Source organism: Ursus americanus, chromosome 5, assembly GCF_024610735.1.
Source record: "Ursus americanus isolate L20-20 chromosome 5, mUrsAme1.1.p, whole genome shotgun sequence".
NCBI classification, from domain to species: Eukaryota; Metazoa; Chordata; class Mammalia; order Carnivora; family Ursidae; genus Ursus; species Ursus americanus.
This window is the reverse complement of record NC_142131.1, coordinates 7,959,811-7,981,582: the sequence shown is the minus strand read 5'-3', so window position 1 is coordinate 7,981,582 and position 21,772 is coordinate 7,959,811. Positions and strand designations below refer to the sequence as shown.

Below are 21,772 nucleotides of genomic sequence, written 5' to 3'. Positions count from 1 at the left end.
TAAATTTTATACATCTAATTTGCAGACCAGCTTATAGAAACAGGAGATGAAAAGACCATTTCATTTATTCCCCTGGTGGGGTGGAACATTTTCTCCCAATATGTTTTCCAATTTACTTTTGAAATTTATGGAGCTTAAGAAAAGTACCATTCCATTATCTAATAGTTCTTGCTAATAGGCAGTTTCCTTAAATACCCAGCCTAAATTTTCCATTGCTCATCTGACTTCAAATCTTCACCATTTTCCAATCTTATGGACTTTATAACTTAATGTTTGCTAAATCCTTAGTTAATAGCCATTCTCAAGATTGTGATTTAAAAAAAAATGTATATTAAGTGATTTTGCTCCCTTAGAAATTCTATAAACTACTGATGGAATGTGCTAAACGTTTATGCCCAATTCCTAAAAGAGTAAAAACTACTCACAGACTATTGCTTTGGATAGCAAGAAAAGAACCCATTTCTTCTGCCTTGGGGAGAGAATTGCTTTTGCTTAGTTTGGTGCTATCAAAGTATCTCTAAAAAAGAATAAAATGTGAATTGATCATGTTTTGGTTGTTTTCTGAGGTGGAGCCAAGAATGGTACAAATGGAAGGACATAATACATTTAACAGAACTGGGAGCAGCAATTTCTTTCAATCACTAGTAACCTGTGGGGTGTTTTAATCATTGACCTACCAGCAAAAGGCTGCATCTTCCATTACCAGTTCCTTGATATATTTGGACCTTTTAGTCCGCTCACATTTCAACTTTTTTTTCTTAAGATTTTATTTATTTGACAGAGAGCGAGCTCAAACGGGGAGTGGCAGGCAGAGTGGGAGAGAGAAGCAGGATCCCCTCTGAGGAGGGAGTCTGCCACGAGGCTGGATCCCAGGGTGTTGGGATCATGACCTGAACTGAAGGCAGATGCTTAACCGACTGAGTGACCCAGGCGCCCCACATTTCAGCCTTTATATTAGATATTGAAAATCTGTCTTTACTAGACTGGTCAATTTGGCTGCTGTATGGATAACAATTGTGAATATTTTCTGCATGTTCCTCTTTATAATTAATTTCAGCTATTTGGTAATAATAGCTAAAATATATTGAATACTTACTATGTACCAAGTGTTATTTGAAGTGCTTTGTCTTTATTTATGTAGTCTTGACAGAAATCTTATTTGTTAGGTGTATTTATTATCCCCATTTTGCAGGTGAAGGAAATGAGATACTGATTAATTCCTTTGCCTAAGTTTTCAGCATTACGATGAGGCAAAACCAGAATTAGTTTCCATGTATTGAGTCTCCAGAGCCTATGGTTTTAACCACAACTCTACGATGGTCATAATGTGAAGATTTCTACTATTAAACTATACTTCACAACAGCATTTATGGAGTATTCTTGCCCAAAGTATTAAATCTGAATTTGATTCAGCTTTTAGATGCGATTTCCCATTTACAGGACATAACAATAGTGTTAAGGAACCCACAGTGATGCTGTCAGTGAAATCCAGACTATGGGAAATTGGTGTATAGTACAAGGAATCTACTTTCTTCAAGGAATAAAATTGCATGTTAAAGGAGTAGAAATCTGTAGATTAAAAAAGGCTTAAGAATATGTACTCCCATGTTCATTTCAGCATTGTTCACAATAGCCAAGAGGTAGAAAGTACCTAAATGTCCACCACTAGATGAGTGGATAGAGAAAATGTGATATATACATACAATTAAATATTATTCAGCCTTACAAAAGATGGCAGGGGATTCTGCCTTTTGTGACAACATAGGTGAATGTGGAGAATATTATGCTAAGTGAGAGAAGTCAGGCACAGAAGGATGAATATTATATGATACTACTTATATGAGGAATCTGAAGTAGTTAAACTCATAAAAGTAGAGAGTAGAATGGTGGTTTCCAGAGCTGGGGAGGAGAAGAAACAAGGTGGTATTAATCAAAGCGTACAACATTCCAGTTATACAAGATGAATAAGTTGTAGAGATCTGCATGGTATAGAGCCTGTAATTAACAGTGCTGTACTGTATACTTAATCTTTTAAGAGAGTAGATCTTATGTTAAATGTTCTTATGTCAAAAAAAGAAAATTACATAAACAGGACAGGAGGAAACTGTTGAAGGTGCTAGATACGTTCATGATATCAATTGTGGTGATGGTTTCACAGTTGTATACTTACTCTAAAATATACTTTAAATACTTACAGCTTTTTGTATGTCAATCATACCTCAATAAAGTCATTTAAAAGAAAGTAGGAGATTAAGCAAATTTAAGCCACTAGTAATAATTAGCATTAATATATTTTATTTATTTTTTTTAAAGATTTTATTTGAGAGAGAGAGAGAGAGAGAGAGAGAGAGAGCGCATGAGGAAGGGAGAGTCAGAGGGAAAAGCAGACTCCCTGCTGAGCAGGGAGCCCAAAGAGAGGGACTTAAACATATATCAACCAGTGACTATGTAGGGAATTTTATTTGGATCCTTATACAAGAAAAAAAATTAATAAAGATATTAATGAGACCATAAGAAATTTGATCTGGTGATTTGATGATATTAACAACTCATTGTAAAGTTTTTGAAATGTAATTATAAAGTGGCTAAGTTAAAAAAAGGACTCTTCATATTCATTTTATATATATATATTTGAGATGAAAATTTCAAATATTAATTTATACCTATTCAGATATGTATTTATTTTATTTTTATTTTATTTTATTTTTTTAAAGATTTTATTTTTATTTATTTGACAGAGATAGAGACAGCCAGCGAGAGAGGGAACACAAGCAGGGGGAGTGGGAGAGGAAGAAGCAGGCTCATAGCGGAGGAGACTGATGTGGGGCTCGATCCCATAACGCCGGGATCACGCCCTGAGCCGAAGGCAGACGCTTAACTGCTGTGCCACCCAGGCGCCCCCAGATATGTATTTATTTTAAATATATATATTCATTATATGAAATATTTAAAGATAAAATTATATGTTATCCAGCATTTCTTTCAAAGTAATACTGGATGGGAGAAGGGGGTAAAAGTAGAGAAGATAAGAGGTTGGCCATGGATTGAAACCAGTTGACATTATGTGATAGGGATGTGCAGGTTTATTCTGTTTCTGGTTTCTTTTGTGTATTTGAAATTTTTAAAAATTAAAAGTAAGAAAAATACAGAAAAAGGATGATTAATGACAATCTTCTCAGTCATTTTCAAAAACTGTGTGATTTATAACAACATATGAAATTAATTACTACATAAGAGTGAGCCAAAAAGTTTCATATGCTTATGGTCTTATGTTACGAGTTGTCATTCTCATACTTCAATTAGCTTGTGTTTTCTTTCATGAAGAACTCTGCAAGCATCATTGTGACTTTAAGGGACGATAGTGGGAAAATTTATTTTCAGAAGGAGCTGACAGCAAATAAAAAGATTGCCGAAATCCTTCAGAACAGAATATGATCAGATTTACTCTAAGTGGTACTCATTTACCAAAAGTGATTAAATTATAGTCAGGATGTACCCTAAAGTACCCACTTCAGTAGACAGCTGGGAATATATTTAGGAAATATAGACCACTGCAGTTCCTCTGTGTTTTATCTCGTACAAACTACTCTTATGTTTTCATTATAGTAGAGTACACTACCTGTGTTTTCATTGCATATTTCAATGGGGCTTAGAACATGAAACTTGTTGCAAAGAAAGATCACGTTTTCCTTAAGAAAAATTGATCAAACTTTGTTAAAGAAAAGCACTATGTGCACTGTTAATTTTTTTCTATAGATATTAGAAGATAAATGGCCTAAGAAAGGTAATCCCTGATTTAAAAGAATAAAAGGTAGTATAATCATAAAAGTTAGAAAATGCCACATATGGGAATAACTTCAGCCACAACAGAAGTGCTAACTTTCGTTGGTAATGCCTGGCCGACTTCCTTCAAGGAAGCATAACTATATGCTTTGGGAAAACCATGCCCTACTGGTTATTCGATGTATTTTCCTTCAAGAATGGCAGAAATAACTGTTCTTAAAATTAACTATCAAAGTAAGAATTCCAAAATATATAATCTGTCAAAAATCATATTTTGGCCTTTAATACCCAGAAGGAAATCATTATGAATTTATGGGGCCAGAGCCATAAATATATATATAACATCTGTAGTACACTATGCTTATGAGAACTACTTTATCTGCTAGATTAAGGTTACATTTATTGCATTTGAGGATAGTTAAGCAGAATACTTCAAAACCTCATTTTACCACAGTTTTACTTCTCCACCATAAATTACCAGCACTTGTAACGGAAGAGACAACTTGAGAGGTATGCAACTCCCGATCCTTGTTTCTTCTCTGTAACAGAAATCTCAAGGTTACGTGTTCATTCAACAGTCTGCAGGGGAGAGGAGTCAGATTGTGACGAAAGCATGTGCCTGACAAAATGCCTGATGGCCTGCACCGCACAGCCTTGCTGCCGCCAACAGCGGTGGGGTGAGTAGCAAGGTTATACCAGCACATCAGTTCACGCCACTTATTTCAACAGGTTTTGTGCATTAATACATGATATGTTGGGTTTTTTTTGATCACACGGCAAGATGAAATCCTTTTCCAGGAAAATGCTAAAGACCCCTAATTGGCTATAATATTTGAAGTTAAATATTCCACTTATGTTTTAGATGCTCGTGGATAGGTAGAAACAGAAGTCTTTTTGCCAAAGATTCTTGATTCTAGGAAATTCAGTGTTTGCTGATTGTGTTTGGTGTCTAAAGGATTTTTTTAGCATGATTTTTAAAGCAAATATTTTATTTCCAGTGTTCTGGGCACTGTTTTATGTGGTTTATTTTCCTTAGAGAAAGTAAATTATTATGAACTTTTGTTATTTGCTTTGGACACAAGAATACTTTTCTACTAATTGTGACTCATTTTTTTCCCTCAAGAAAAGGATGGTTTGAAGTTAAAAATAATTATTAATTAATTAATTTATATTATGACAATGAGGATTCCCAAGAAAATAATCTTCTGTTATCTATACATATCTATGAATGAACAGTTAGTGGTTACATTATATAATTAAAATGTTTATGATGATTTGATTTATGCCTTAGTGTCACCTGTAAAATTACAAAAAATGAAAGGGTAAAACAATTGGATGAAGATTTCTTTCCTACCTTAAAGTAGTTTCAAAACGAGGTGCGCCTGGGTGGCTCAGTCGTTAAGCGTCTGCCTTCAGCTCAGGGCGTGATCCCGGCGCTCTGGGATCGAGTCCCACATCGGGCTCTTCCGCTGGGAGCCTGCTTCTTCCTCTCCCACTCCCCCTGCTTGTGTTCCCTCTCTCTCGCTGGCTGTCTCTCTCTCTCTCAAATGAATAAATAAAATCTTAAAAAAAAAAAAAAAGCGAGAATGTATTATGAACTGAGTGATGAGAGATGCTATCATTGCCTGTACCGTTTTACACACAGTTCTGATTTCATATTCCCGTCATAAATACTAAAAGCTGGAAAAAACAATGATTTGTCACTTTCTCAAGTTTTTCTCAATTCATAAGTTGCCCTTGAAAAGCTGATTCCACTTGAAATGTTTCTGCACATATCAAACAAATATTTTGCTTCACAATCAACCATTTGCTTATCCTAGAGTGACCATTATTTCCTTCCTGGTTCACAACTTTTCTAGCTATGTAACTATTATTAGCACCCATTTTCACTCTAAAATAGTCTGGATTAGAAAATAAATCTTACGGTCAATGGAGTCCACACCTGTGTATATAACTAGTTCAAAAATTCTAGTTGACTTTAGAATCCTGCTCTGTATGAGATGAGTCTTATACCATTGCAATCTGAGTTGTGATTTGTGATAGCGTTCAGGATGTGCTCCCCTAAAATATGGCAATTGACACACCGATTATTTTAAGCTGAAGAAGTTTGAGAAAACAAGCAAAAGCAGGAAGGTCACTCTGGGAGCTTTCTCCCACCTTCTTCCTGAAATAGGTTAGAAAACCCTCAAGTGAGAAATGCCCTTCTTATTCTAGGAGTAAAGGAACATCCTTAAGAAGACAAAAGGATGCCCAGGACAAGCCTAACAAACCTTCCTTGCTAAATAAGTTTCCCCCAGTTTACTGCACTTACTTCCTACTCCTTGATCTATCATATTTCTCCATGACTGTCCATCCTTCATCAAATCCAGCATAAAAATACTCATTTGCTTCTTTGGGTCTTCATTTCCTTATAAGGGTTCCGTGTCAGATAAAACTTATATTAAATACATTTGTATGCTTTTCTTCTGTCAGTTTGTCTTTGTCAGTGTAATTTTCAGTCCCAGCAAGGGGCCCTAAGAAGACTGAAGAAAACTTTTTCCTCCCCTACATTTGTGTTGCCTTTTCTGTGAATATCAAGGATAAAACAAAAAATGCTGAAAATTTAAAGGGCTTTAAATGATGACTTTTAAAAAATCAGATTAGAAAATATAAATCAGAAATTAATACATTAAACATTCATATTTTATTGATTTTGGAGAAAAAGTAGAATATAAGGAGTTGTAAAAATGTATTTGAGCATAATATGTTGATACATAAGTGTATGGACAGGAATTTTTCAAAAATGAAAGTACATTAGACTGACAAAAGTTTCAACAAATGTTTGCTCTGAAGCAGTCTGTTCAGCGATATCATATACATAAAATATTAAAAGTAGATAGAATTCAAAGTATTACAATGTGTTTATTATGTAAATTATATTGGAAAGTTAACATTATGCATATATATTTTTTAAATGGGTCAAGTACAACACCTTAATTGATCAATGGGGAAATCAGCTTATGACATTTAGATTCACCCATGACCTCTTGTAAAATAAGAATTGTTTCCTGTGCATTTTTTAAGGACATTGGACTGACATCAGTTATCTGGGGAAACAGAAAAGCCTGAACTGACACTTTAAAGGGTAAAAAGCCTTTTAGGCACCTCTAAAGTGTGCTTTAGTAAACCATGCAGATTGATGCAATAGTATCCTGAATGTAACTTGCAGAATGAAATATGGATAATAATTAGGTAAAATGTTATTTTGAAATTTTTATTCCCAAATGGTTTATTGCTTTCATATTCTAAATTTCAGTGCTCTTGTAGGTCCAATTAAGATGCTTAATTGAAGAATTCCAAGTAAGCAGACTGCCTTGGCACCCAGAGGGGATTGTGCCTGGTAATGATAGCTCTGAATTGGACAGAAAGAATATTCACAAATGTTAGCAGAGGAACGTGCATTTAATAATGTGACACATATTTTCTAAGCATAAAGAAAATCAAGCCTGAAAATCAGGGGTTCTGTGGTAGTCTAGAGTGCCCTTGTTTTCTTTTTTCACATCTAATTTTTTCTAATTAAAGTATAGTTGACACACAAGTTACATTAGTTTCAGGTGTACAACATAGTGATTCGACAAGTTTACATATTTTATTACATTCACCACAAGTGTAGCTACCATCTGTCACCATATAATGCTATTACAATATTTTCAGATCTAATTTTAAACTTCATTCCTTCGTTCTTTCCTCCACAATCCCTTCATTCTTAAGTAATGGATAAAAATAAAGGTCGAGGTAGCAAATTTTAATTCATTAACATTATTTTCTGGTTTTTGTCTTTAACTTTCTTTGGGTGAGGCAAGGCCATTCTGTGACTACCAGGCTCCCCTTCCAAAGTGATCTATTAGAATAATCAATGCTTTAGTTTGACTGAGGGCACTAGAGAGAAAATTGCATACACATATTTGATTTTGACACACACATTAGCACCCAAGTATACAAGGCCTCATGTTGAACCAACCCACTGTCATGATGCACTTCAACTTTTTTGTGTAGGGACTCTTATTATTTTATATGTCCTCTGTCATATACATGCGGAGGCAGGTGTTCTCTGTACTGTGGATGAAAGCCCACAAAACATGGGAGAAGGGGAATTACTTGTGCAGTATTTACATTTCTCTGATAAATTGTGTGATTATAACTGTGTTGTGTCTTTAACATTTCTCTGTTATGAATTGTATTTATTGTATTTATGTCTTATTAGAGTGTCATCCGAAAAACAGGAAAAAAGGGTAATCACTAATAGAGTATCATTCATCTTTATAAAGGGAGTTTAGGGCTTTATCCGTGACATACAATTTATATTTATTTATTTATTTATTTATTTATTTATTTATTTATTTATTTATTTATTTATTTATTAATGTGTGTGTGTGTATGAATAAGAGTAAAATAGAATATAGGGTCCAAAGATATTTTAGTAACATCTTTTAGATATATTTGACTATGGGTTTGTCCAACTATATGATGAGAAACAAATGGAAAGCTACAATTGGATATAGTCATTTTCTATTTCTATCTGAAGTGGATTGCCTTATTAATATTTTCTTTTTGCAAATAATAAGTAATTGTGAGTAATTGTATCCCTGTCCCCACTGCCCTGCTCTCCTTGCTTGAAACTACCCTTTCAGTGCTTGAAAGTCATTCGTTTTTCCATCCATTGGCATTTTAACCCAGTACTCAGACCATCTTCTATAATTTCCATACACTAATTTTCTCTGGAAGTAGTACCAGTAGTGCTAATGTTCCTCTCACTGACCAGGAAATATTGGTAGTCCTTAATCACCATGTAGAAACAATCTCTGCCATACATCCTGAATATAAAACTAGTGTCCTAGCTCATGGGGCAAAGGCAACACTAGAAGTAGTTTTGTGTTGTTACAGGACTGCCTATTGGTCAAATATCTCTGATTATTGCTTGTTTACAGATTCATTTGTCTTCTGATTTAGCACATTTTGGAATCATATGTCTGAATTAAACAAATAACTGCTCACTTTCAAATATTTTATAGTTGTTAAGAAGTTAAAATACAGGGACATCTGGGTGGCTCAGTCAGTTAAACATCTGCCTTCAGGTCATGATCCCAGGGTTCTGGGCACAAATCCTGCATTGGGCTCCCTGCTCAATGGGGAGCCTGCTTCTCCCTCTGCCTGCTGCTCCCCTGCTTGTGCTCTCTCTCTCTCTCAATCTGACAACAACAACAGCAAAAACTTAAGAAAAAGTTAAAATACATTGAGTTAAATCACTCCTAATTCTATGTACCTCTTGAGGGACAAAAGCTAGAAGAAAAATTATCATGCTTTTGAAGCCAGTTTATACAAGTCTTTTTGCTTAATTTATGTGAGGAATTGAACTGTGGACTTTTCTTACTACCGGTGATGTTTGTGTGTTTTTAAAATATATAACAGAAAAAAAAAGAATATATTTTTGCCACAGTTCAAACAATTTCTGCCAGCCAAGCCACTCTGTTTGACATAGGTTTGCATCTTCTGTATACTCTGCTCCAGAGAGCTGGGAGTAGATGTAGTTTTGCTTCCCACAGGTGTTATGACAGAATTTTCAAAATCGATGTGTTCTTTGTGGGACTCGGCTTTCAAAATTTGTTTCAGTCTTTCTGTTGGCCCTTCTTGTGGAAAACTGTACCCTCAAAGGAAAAACCTTCCTTCAACCTCCTGATTTAAATTATTGACATTTAGTTAATGACTGCTATTAAGCATTACCAAGACTCCTGGAAACAAACTTGGGAAATAGAATGCAGAAAATGATGAAAAAGTAGAAAAAACGAGTGCTAGGAATATGGTGTATAGAAAATAAGAACTTTTCATCCCAAAGAGATTGCTTTAGTTTGTTGTTTAAGTGGTTTTGGTCCTGGAAAACTTGATCAGATAAATAAGATGCCTCTACTTTCAACGAGAGTACAGAATGCTTATTAAACACGCTTCCTTTTGTATGAACTTGTGTGCTTCGCTTCTTTAATTCAGAGACAGCAAAATGTTACATTTTTCCATTTTAGCATAAGTTTTAGTCCACTGAAATATGTATTTGCTATATGATAGGAATGGGAATAGCATCTAGGTGCTATCTCAATCAAGAGGGCATCACTGCAGGCAAACTTGGCCTGTTATCACTATACTTTCCCAAAGATAAGACAAAGTATAAGCATTTGGGTTAGACAGATAGTGCTCATGTTGAGATAGTGCCCTTCGTTTTACAGCCGGCAGGCAGTGGGATTTGAATTGGCTTGTTCCTTATGTATTACAATGCCAAAATGTACTGCTTTAATGGTCACACCTATACTAAGTATGTAGGTGTGAATGGTGTGTGTGTGTGTGTGTGTGTGTATTGTTTGATGAGAAAATGCTGTTTACAGGATACTTCAATTGATGTGTTATTGAGAATGTATTAATTCTTTTCAATATTTAAAGACTATATCTAAATTTTATTTTTATTTATTTTTATGAAAAGCCTTTCTATTTTTCATCTTTTTAACTTATATTTTTATTTAAGTATAATCAACATAAGTATTATATTAGTTTCAGGTGTACAGCATATACAGTCTAACAATTCTATACATTATTCAGTGCTGATCACAGTGAGTGTACTCTTAATCCCCTTCACCTGTTTCACTTATCTCCTGACCCCCTTTTCTCCCCTCTGGCAACCACCAGTTTGTTCTCTATGTTTAAGAGTCTGTTTTTGTCTGTCTCCTTTCTTTGTTTATTTTCTTTCTTAGATTGTACATATGAGTAAAATTATATGGGATTTGTTTTTCTCTGACTTATTTCACTTAGCATTAAACCTTCTACATCCATCCGTGTTGTTGCAAATGGCAAGATTTCATTCTTTTTTATGGCTGAGGAATATTTCATTTTCCACATATACCACTTCTTTCTTATTGAGTCATCTATTGATGGACACTTGGGTTGCTTCCCTATCTTGGTTATTGTAAATAATGCGTCAGTAAACATATAAGTGCGTATTTTTTTTGAATTAGTGATATCATTTTCTTTGGCTAGATACCCAGTAGTAGAATTACTGGATCATGTGGTAATCCTATTTTAAAATCTTTGAGGAACTTTTGTACTGTTTTCCACAGTGGTTGCATGAGTTTGCTCCTACCAGTAGTTCAAGAGGGTTCCTTTTTCTCCACATCCTCGCCAATACTTGTTATTTCTTGTCTTTGTGATTTTAGTTATTCTGGCAGGTGTGAGGTAATAACTCATTGAAGTTGAGCATCTTTTCATGTGTCCAGTGGACATCTGTATGTCTTATTGAAAAAATGTTTATTCATGTCCTCTGCCTATTTTTGAATTGGATAATTTGGGTTTTTTGGTGTTGAGTTACATAAGTTCTTTATGTATTTTGGATAATAACCCCTTATTAGATATATCATTTGCAAATATCTTCTCATTTTCAGTAGGCTGCCTTTTTGTTTTGTTGAAGGTTTCCTTCCCTGTGTAAAGCTTTTTCTTTTGGTGTACTCTCAATAGTTTAATTTTGCTTTTGTTTCCCTTGCCAGAGGAGGCATATCTAGAAAAATATTTCTATGCTGATGTCAAGAAATCACTACCAATGTCTCATTCTAGGATTTTTATGGTTTCAGGTCTCACATTTAGTTCTTTAATTCATCTTGAGTTTATTTTTGTGCATGGTGTAAGTAAGTGGTCCAGTTTCATTGTTTTGAATGTAGCTGTCTAGTTTTCCCACCACCATTTGTTGAAGAGACTTTTTCTCATGTATCTTCTTGCCTCCTTTTTTGTAGATTAATTGACCATAAAAGCATGGGTTTGTTTCTGGGGTCTCCAATGTATTCCATTGATCTATATGTCTATTTTTGTGTAATTATCATACTGTTTTGAGGACTACACCTCTTTGTAGGATATCTTGAAATGTAGGATTGTGATATCTCCAGCTTTGTTCTTCTTTCTTCAGATTGCTTTGGTTATTTGGGGACTTTTGTGGCTCCATACTAATTTTAGGATTCTTTGTTCTGGTTCTGTGAAAAATGCTGTTGGCGTTTTGATAAGGATTGCATTGAATTTGTAGATTGCTCCGGGGAGTATGGATATTTTAACAATATTGGTTCTTTTAATCCATGAACATAATACATCTTTCTATTTGTTTGTGTCATGTTTGATTTCTTTCAAATGTTTTATAGTTTTCAGAGTACAAGTCTTTCACCTCCTTGGTTAAGTTTATTCCTTGATATTTAGTTCTTTTTGGTGCAATTGTAAATGGAATTGTTTTCTTAATTTCTCTTTCTGCTACTTCATTATTAGCATATAGAAATACAAAATATTAATTTTGTACCTGTGACTTTACTGAATTCATTTATCAATTCTAGTAGCTTTTTGATGGAGTCTTCATGGTTTTCTATATTTATGTAAGTATCATGTCATCTGCAAATAGTGAAAGTTTTACGTCTTTCTTACAGATTTGGATGCCTGTTATTTCTTTTGCTGTCTAATTGCTGTGGCTGGGACTTGCAGTACTATTTTGAGTAAAAGTGATGAGAGTCAACATCTTTGTCTTGTTCCTGATTTTAGGAGAAAAGCTCTCAGTTTTTAACCATAGAGTATGATGTTAGCTGTGGGTTTTTCATATATGGCTATTATGTTGAAGTATGTTCCCTCTAAACCAACTTTGTTGGGAGTTTTTATCATGAATGGATATTGTACTTTATCAAATGCCTTTTCTGAATCAATTGAGATTATTATGGTTTTTATCCTTTATCTTGTTAATGTGATGTATCACATTGATTGATTTGTGAAGATTGAATCACGCTTGCATCCCAGGAATAAATCCCACTTGATTGTGATGAATGACTTTTAGATGTGTTGTTGGATTTTGTTTACTAATATTTTATTGAGGATTTTGGCATCTATGTTCATTAGAGAAATTGGCTTGTAGTAGTTTCTTGTTGTTGTTGTGTTATCTTGTGATATCTTCATCAGGGTGATGCTGGGCTCCTAGAATGAATTTGGAATCTTTCTTTTCTCTTCTACTTTTTAGAATAGTTTGAGAAAAATAGGTGTTCATTCTTTATATATTTGGTAGCATTCACCTGTGATGCCGTCTGGTCCTGGACTTTTGTTTGTTGGAAGTTTTTTGATTACTGATTTGATATCATTGATAATAATCAGTCTATTAAAATTTTCTATTTCTTCCTGATTCAGTTTTTGAAGGTTATATGTTCCTAGCAATTTGCTAATTTCTTCTAGGTTATCCAATTTTTCATAATATTCTCTTATAATTCTTCATATTTCTATAGTGTTGGCTGTTATTTCTTCTTAATTTCTGATTTCTCTTTCTGTGTCTCTGTTCTTTTCTCTCTCTCTTTATGAGTCTGTCTAAAGTTTATCAATTTTGTTGATCATTTCAAAGAACCAGACCCTGGTTTCATTGATTTGGTCTATTGTTTTTTAGTATCTATTCCATTTATTTCTGCTCTAATCTTTATTATTTTCTTTCTTTTTCTGGTTTTGGGCTTTTTTTCTTCTTCTTCTTTTTCTAGCTTCCTTATGTGTAAGGTTAAATTGTTGATTTGAGATTTTTCTTGCTTCTTGAGGTAGGCTTGCATTGCTATAATCTTCTCTCTCAGAACAGGTATTGTTCCATCCCAGAGATTTTGGACTGTTTTGTTTTCATTATCATTTGTCTCTATGTATTTTTTTTATTTCCTCCATGATTTTGGTTGACCCATACATTGTTTAGTGGTGTGTTATTTCACCTCCATGTATTTGTGTTCTTTTCAGATTTTTTCTTGTGATTGATTTCTAGTTTCATACCGTTGTTTTCAGAAAAGCTGCATGATATGATTTCAGTCTTTTTGAATTTGTTGAGACTTGTTTTGTGGCCTGTTATGTAATCTATTCATGAGAATATTCCATGTGCACTTGAAAATAATGTATATTCCACTGTGTTTGGACGGAATGCTCTGAATGTATCTGTTAGATCCATCTGGTCCCATGTATCATTTATAGCCACTGTTACCTTGTTGATTTTCTGTCTGGATGATCAATGGGGGTATTAAAGTCATCTACTATTATTGTATTACTATCAGTTTCTTCCTTTATGTTTCTTAGTAATTGCTTTATATATTTGGGTGCTCCTATGTTGGGTGCATAAATATTTACAGTTGTGTATCTTCTTGTTGGATTGCTCCCTTTATCATTATCTAGTGTCCTTCTTTGTCTCTTGTTACAGTCTTTGTTTTAAAGTCTATTTTGACCAACATAAGTATTGTTAACCTAGCTTTGGTTCACTTTCAGTTGCACGATGAATGTTTTTCCCATCCCTTCACTGAAAAACTGAAAGTTTTTCCTTTTCTATTTTTTTTACTCCTTGTTATGGCCTTTTCCTTCCACTCAGAGAAGTCCCTTTAATGTTTCTTGTAAGACCGATTTAGTTGTAAGACCGATTTAGTCGTAGGACTGATTGAGTCGTAAGACTGATTTAGTCGTGGGACTGATTAAGCCGTGGGACTGATTTAGTTGTGAGACTGAGTTAGTGGTGATGATCTCCTTTAACTTTTGATCATGATCTTCTCATGGTCTCCTTTAACTCTTTATCTCTGCTTCTATTTTGAATGATAGCCTTGCTGACTAAGTATTCTTGGTTGCACTTCTTTCGGCACTTTGAATATATCATGCAATTCTCTTCTAGCCTGCAAAGTTTCTGCTGAAAAGTCAGGCAATAGCTTTGTGGGGTTTCCCTTGAATGTAACCATTTTCTTTTCTCTTGCTGCCTTTAAAATTCTCTGTTTATCACTACTTTTTGCCATTTTGATTACTATATATCTCGGTGTGGGCCTCCTTGGGTTGATTTTGTTGGAGGGCTCTCTGTGCCTCTTGAATCTGGATGTCTGTTTACTTTCCCAAATTAGGGAAATTTTCAGCTATTATTTCTTCAAATAAGTTTTCTGCCCCCTTTTCTTTCTCTTTTCCTTCTGTGATCACTATAATGCAAATGTATTTACACTTGATGATGTCACCAAGTTCCCTTAACTTGATCTCATTTTTTATTCTTCTTCTTTCTGTTTACTGTTCAGCTTGGTTGCTTTCTATTACTCTGTTTTCCAGCTTGCTGATCTGCTCTTCTGCTTCCTCTTCTCTACTATTGTTTCCCTCTAGGGTATTTTTAATTTCAGTTATTCAGCTGGGATTGGTTCTTTTTTATATTTTCTATCTCTTTGTTGGTTTCACTGAGATCCTCCACTCTTCTCATCAACCAGATGCCTTCCCTTATCCCATTTGCTGGAACTGTGGTTGCTCTGAACAGTAGGGCTTTCCTTGCATCATCCTCTGAAAGGCTTTTGTCAGTGGGCGTGGTGTGCAGTCAGACCAGATGTCTGCTCCCAGTCTATCTGTTGGGGTTGCGCTGACCCTAAACTACAGAGCTCTCTCTTTGCGCTGCCCCCTGTGAGGTTTTTGATGGTAAATGGGGCCAGCAGTCAAATCAGATGTCTTCTCCCAGCCCACTGCTCAAGCTGCAGTGGAACTAGAGTCTTTGATAATCTGCCATTCTCCCCAGGGCAGAAGTCACTTTGGAGCGGTGCTGGTCACTATCAGGGTGTCAGGAGAGCTACTTTGGAGGGACTCCTGCTGAGTGGGGCAGGTTAGATGGGTTAAGTCAGTAAGAGAATGCATGGGCAGAGTGCGGGTGTTAGTAAGCCTAGATGGAGAATATTTGTTTTGGTTTCCAAAGATTTCAGACTTACCTAGGCTGGGGGTGGAGGGAGAAAAATGACACCTGCCGGCTCTTTTATTCTTGGAGAAGTCTCCTAAAGATCCCTGCCTCTTCAGTGCACATTCTGAGATTAGTAAATAAATCTTCCCATATAGTGCAGGCACTTTTCCAACTGCTTCTTCTATGTGGGGTTGTTTGTTATGTGGTCTCTTTAAGGGTGGGGGCTCGGTTTCCTACTGCCCTCTGGCTTTCCCAGAGCTAAGTCAGCTGATTTTTAAAGTACCCATGTGAAGCTCCATTGATTGTAAAAACTGGCAAAGTTAAGCCTCACCGCTTTTCAAAGCCAAATGTTAGTGGAACTTGTCTCCCAGTGCAGATCCCCAATGTCTGGGGTGCCTGGTGTGGGGTCTGTTCTTCTCCCTTTTCCATGCTTGTAGTGTCCCTCCCGTTTGTGGTTAGTCTTCCTAGGAGTTTGGTTTCTGACCACGTATCCACCCGTCCTACCCTTTTAGATGCAGCCTCCTCTCTATGATTAACTGTGAGGAGTCTGTTCTGCCAGTCTGCAGGAAGTTTTCTGGTTTAGTTGTACTAATATAGCTGTTATCTGGGTGATAGTGTCTGTGGGACGAGGTGAGCTTAGGAACCTCCTACTCTGCCATCTTCCCAGGCTTCCTTCCTATATCTAAATTGTACATTGTAAAGTAATTTTATGTTTGAATAAAAATTATGTGAAGAAAAACAAGTAAATTCCCATTTAGAACAAGTTGTCTATAAAACCTGCTTTTAGACAAAGCTGTGTTTTAATTTGCATTAAGCACCCTTTCAAAAAACTATGACTTAATATCAGCAAATAAATTCCCACCATTTGAATTGAATTACTAAATTCAGTACTTTGAGAACAGAAAAAAAAAAAAAAGACAGCAAAATACCAAACAGTAGCTTACATAATGTACAAATCAGTTACATGTGTATTTACTTTCTGTCTTTAGAAAGAGCTAAGTCTCTTATTTTTTGAAATTTCTTATAAAAAAAAAAGAAATGCATATTATCTTTTATTCAGGTCATGGTAAGTAAAATAAACAGCCTGACCTTAATAACTTTAACTCCTGTATTAGCTTTGTACGTGCTCAAGAATTATAGGCACAGCTGAGTAAATTACAGGAAGAATAATTAGAAAAACAAGAACAACAGGTGACAATTTGGTCAGGCTGCCAAAATCCTAGATTATTAATTTATTTATCTATCCTTTTCCATTTTACAGTTTTCCTCTTGATATTGGATACTGTGCTCATTCCCTATTGCTCATTTTAATGAACACTTAACCATATAAAATATTTGTTCATTTCAAGGGAATTCCCACTGGTTTCAAAAAAGAATGCAGAAGCCATTTCAGAGCTTAATTAGGGAGATTTGGTACCTCTATGCTTGTTCAATCGATTTTATCACAAGTAAAAGCATTTTAACTATTCCCTTTGTCTACACAATCATTTGCAACCCAGCAAAAATATTCCATTCCTTCCACAGTAAGCTTAACTAAGCAGGACAGTCAGTTGGAGTGAGGTCACACTTGGAAAATGTTTTTAAAAGGGTTTTATAAACCCTTTAAAATTTTAAGTTAAGTTTTAATGAGCATTGCAGAAGAGTTAGATCCCCCGGGGGCAAATCAATTTTGAGTGTTACACTGCCTGTTCCTTTTAGCCTGTGAAGTACCACCTTAACTGACTTCTCCCTGGTTATGTTGAGCCAGATATTTAGGATGAAAGAATGCAAATATACAGCCTGTGAATTTCTCCTTTACCAAGGGGTCACCAAATCCTTCAGCCATTTTATTTTTTCAAGTGCTGAGAAGGATGGAATGGGTGGAACAAAGTACTTGGCTATTTCAACACTAAGAGAAGTGTGAGGTTTAAGGTGGGCCATGGAGGATTTGGGAACCTGCATCGGGAAATGTTTAGCCGTTGTCCCCCCCCCCCTTCCCTTGGGTCTAGATCAGCTCCTGGTATATGGTAAATTTAAAATTCAGTCTGGGACCCACTGTGGTTTAACGTGACTACTGAAGGATGAAGGAAAGAAAGCTGCCTAATGAAGTTCAGAGGCCATGTTTACTTTCACTTTTTCTCTCAGATGTGCTTTGTTTTCTGGATTTTTACACTCTCATAACGTTGGACATACAGGATTCTCCCCTACGCAGTTGCACAATTGCTTCTTCATATAATACCTCAAATAAACTGACACCATGCATCCTCCTGAAAGGGTATTATGCTCCAGAGTGTACTTCTCTGGAACTATTTACTACATTCTGCTGTCTCCCTGCAGTAAGGAAATTGTATATTAAAGATTAACTGAGCATATCATTTCCTCTCTCTAGGCTGCCATGAAGTAAGTCTACAGACTGCTGCTCGGTATTTTTGCAGCTTACCCCTCTGAAAGAAAAATTTTAAGGCTAGATGAATGTGTGTTCTTCAGCCCATCTGTGAATAAATATTTAGCCTTCTACAAATGCTAAATACTGTACTGTACTGAGCCCTAGAATGTATTTCTAGAATGTATTTTATTGCTACGTTTACCTGTTATCTTTTCAAATTTTTGTTTAAAGGTCATCTCAGTGAGGCCTACATAACTGTCTTATTTAAATATGCAACATGTACCACAACCCACTTTTTATTCTCTACCCTTGCTCTATTTTTTTTTTTTTCCTCATCGGATTTCGTAGCAACTAACACAGTGTTTCTTTCTTCTTATTAGTTCTGTCTTTTCCGCAGGGAAAAGACATAATGCATGCTGCCATGGGCCAGTAGTTTTGTCTGTTTTGTTCATTGACATATCCCAATTATCTAGAACAGAGCCTGGAACAAAAGGAGTGCCAAGTAAATGTTACATTGTGTAAATGTATTCAATAAATATTATTATTAATAAAAATATAGATTTAGATACATAAATAAATATAAATTGATATAAACTGAGCTCAGATATTATTACATTCATTTTTTTATAGCTGCATTTCACACATAATTTAATATTTATACCAGACCTATGAGTAGTTGTTAGTCCCATTTCATTGAAGAGGAAACAGGGAGGTTAAGTAACTTGTTTGAGGTCATGTGCTTTGTAAGAGGTCATGGTGGACTTCAGGCCCATTTGTATCTGACTCCAGTGTACATATTCTTTATACTTCATATGAGATTTTATTTATCCTTGATATGTCTGAGAGAAGCCCTTGAATAATATATGTAATCATATTAGTTTCTTCTTGATTAGAAACTTGCTTTTTTTCTTTCTGAATTTGCTCTGGGGATTTCAGTTCTTTGGTAGTAGAGTAAATAACCCCTGACTTTAGATAGCTCAGTTTCTTCTCAAAACTAGAGTCTAATCACTGACCAGAATTTAAAGCTGAATTTAAATCTGTTGGCTCCTTAGCATTTATTTGACTCTGACCTTTATATAATCCTTGGGCTTCTGGTGCTCAGTGACACTAAGGATGACTGGCATCTTATTCTTATACTTAGCTATTTTGTAAACATTTTGTAGCTGCTTCATGAGAAATTGCTTGCAAGTATAAGGAGCATAAACAACAAAAAACGTAGCTAATTTAATGTAATTTTTCCTGGGTGAATTATTTTAAATGTTTTTTAGAGTGAGGATGTAATTTCTTTTAGAATTTTTGATTGGATTCATCCCCCAGTTTGGAAACACAAAAAAGAACACAAGCTATTTAAAATCTCATCAGCAAGGGGGAGGGAAGGATTAAAAACCTATTTTTTTTAAATGACTTTTTCAATACATTGTTACATTAAACAGTGTAGGTTAGATTATACTGCGGTAACAACCTGAAAAATTGAAGTGGTTTACAACAAAACTTATTTCTTCATTCCATCCATCCCTGGTCACTGTTCTGCTCTATCCTATTCCTTCCAGGACTCAGGCTGATGGATCAGCCTCTAGCTAGAACATTACCACTGGTTGTTCCAGGAAGACAAAAGAAACCTGGCAACTCACATGCTGGTTCTTAAAACTTTTGCTCAGAAGTGGCACTTCATCACCCTAAACAAATCACACGTTCATGCCTGAATTCAGCAAGGCAAGGAAGTAGCCACCTGCCGCATTTGATGACAATGGGGAAGGGGTGCCCGATAGCTTTTAAGGGAGGTGAAGAGAGTAATTTTAAACATTAATAAGATCTACTTAAAAGATCTTTTAAAATTTAACTCACTGGCTTTTTAAAAAAATTGTTTCTGTCTCAGAATAATGTGAGAATGTTTTTCCTTGATTTTCGCTGTATCTTAAACATAGCTAGGCAAGATTGTATTGTGCTATATACATACTTACATAACTCTCTAAGATGGCCAGGCTTTCCATTGATGGTCAAATTAGGTAAAAACAACATTTCCTACTACATTTTTTGGAAGTAACTTCGTATTTACGATGAGAAATATAGTCTTTGTTCTGAAAAGCACTCGTTTGGATAGCCCCACCCTAGGCTGGCTCTCCCGGTGTTCAGTTTCACCTCACGTGTTAACACATCCACATTTGTTGTCATACCTCTGCCAGACTGGAGTAATCTGTGTCAACCATGCTATCCAAACCGTAGTGCATTTTACATAATGAGAATGCAGCTGGCACAGCGGATTGATTCCACATACTCTGAACATATGGCTTGGAGAAGGCCAGAGGAGCTCTGATCAGGAAACTTGATTCCAGTTAGAAAAGATGTATTAGAGCCCATAGTCCTGTGAAGAAAAATATTGTTTTATAAATATAGGCTTCATTAAGCACCTGTCTGCGCAATTTACTGAGGTTATTCAAGTTTAAAGTAAGAATAGCAATGAGGGATTATGTGTCAGTTTGAATATCAAAATTTATTTTGACTAAGGTCAGGACTACAAAGTGAAATGAAACATAAACCTCTTTCATGCACCTCTTACTACTGGAAATCTGAAGGTTGACTTCAGTATCCATTTGGGTTTCCAAATCACTAGCAGGCCAATATTTTTCCTCTTTGTCCAAAGAGACATTCAGACAGCTTTTGTTCTCTTGCCTGAGATATTCAAACAGTAAAGGTTACGTTCCTATTCCAATTTATTGTGTTCCCCAAGAACGGGCTAGGAGTAGGAGGGATAGGGATATGCTCAGTGTCCTATGGGCTTTAGGCCTTGGTCAGCCTAAGCCTGTTTACATTGTGTCTTTTATCTCAGGCATTATAGGCCGCAAGTACTTTTTTTTTTTTTAAGATTTTATTTATTTATTTATGAGAGAGAGAGAGAGAGCAGGGGAGAGAGGCAGACGGTGGGGGGGCGGGGAGAGAAAGAGAGAGAAGCCGACTCCCTGCTGAGCAGGAAGCCTGCCGCCTGCCGAGGGGCTTGTTCCCAGGACCTGGAGATCATGGCCTGAGCCAAAAGCAGACACTTGATGGACTGAGCCTCCCAGACCCCCCCTGTTACTGGGTACTTTTGAGGCAAACTTTTTCCTCACTGTCAGGGCTGGGTGTTAGAGTTCTATCAGCTGCTGCTACAGGGTGTTTTCTCTTATTAGTCTTGAACTCCCAGCATCCTTAGTAGAAAAGCTGCTCCAAGGAGCTGCTGGTCAATAACCATGTGACCCCTTTTGAGAAGTAGAGAGCAATAATTTGGGGCATAGACTCTTCCTCTCCTTCCTCAATCAGTTACTTTATTCATCAGTTCTATCATCTAGAGCACTTCTTGGGACACCACACTGCAGAGCATTATTCCTTTAGGCAGCAGCTACTTAGGAAACACATTTTGATCTCCTAGGATTGCCTGGTAAAGTTAGATTTGGAAACACAGCATGATATCCTTATATTCCTTCCACAGCCTATTAGTTAAAGGTGATTTCTAACATTGCATTAGTGTATGTTGAATATTGGAGCCAAATGTTTCCCCCATTAGTGGTTCTCCTTAGAGGTATGAGATCTAGAAATAAGTGGTCTTGTGCACAGAACTTGGTGGGTGCTCAAGGAATGGCTCTGAGTTTCCTACAGCTTGTGAAGAGCCAACAGTGTGTTCCAGAGATTGTCCAGGTGTTCTCCATTTATCCCACCACACCCATCATTCTCCACCTTGTCCTATGCCTCAAGAGGTTATCATTTCGAACTGCATCAGTAGGTACACTTGCCCTCTGGCTTCTGGTTTGGCCAAGTAAGGCACTGGCAGGAGAAGGGGAGATAAAAGGAGAGTAAGGTAGGGACATTTAGTCCCATGGCTCCCACCCTACACCATTTTTTATAGTGGTTGCTCCTTTAGTCCT

General features: G+C 36.0%; 1 protein-coding gene across 5 annotated transcripts in view; it reads left to right on the top strand.

Moving 5' to 3' along the window:
• Positions 1 to 21,772, top strand: part of LOC123799262 (uncharacterized) — a 1,380,163-nt gene that overhangs the window by 304,928 nt on the left and 1,053,463 nt on the right. For all 5 annotated transcript variants that reach the window (XR_015724344.1, XR_015724346.1, XR_015724345.1 and 2 more), the window contains one exon: positions 4,332 to 4,460. Coding sequence is in view for 1 of the 5 variants with exons in the window: in XM_087861938.1 (XP_087718064.1) it covers positions 4,411 to 4,460 (50 nt within the window). In the remaining 4 variants the exon portion in view is untranslated. The remainder of the gene's footprint in view (positions 1 to 4,331; positions 4,461 to 21,772) is intronic.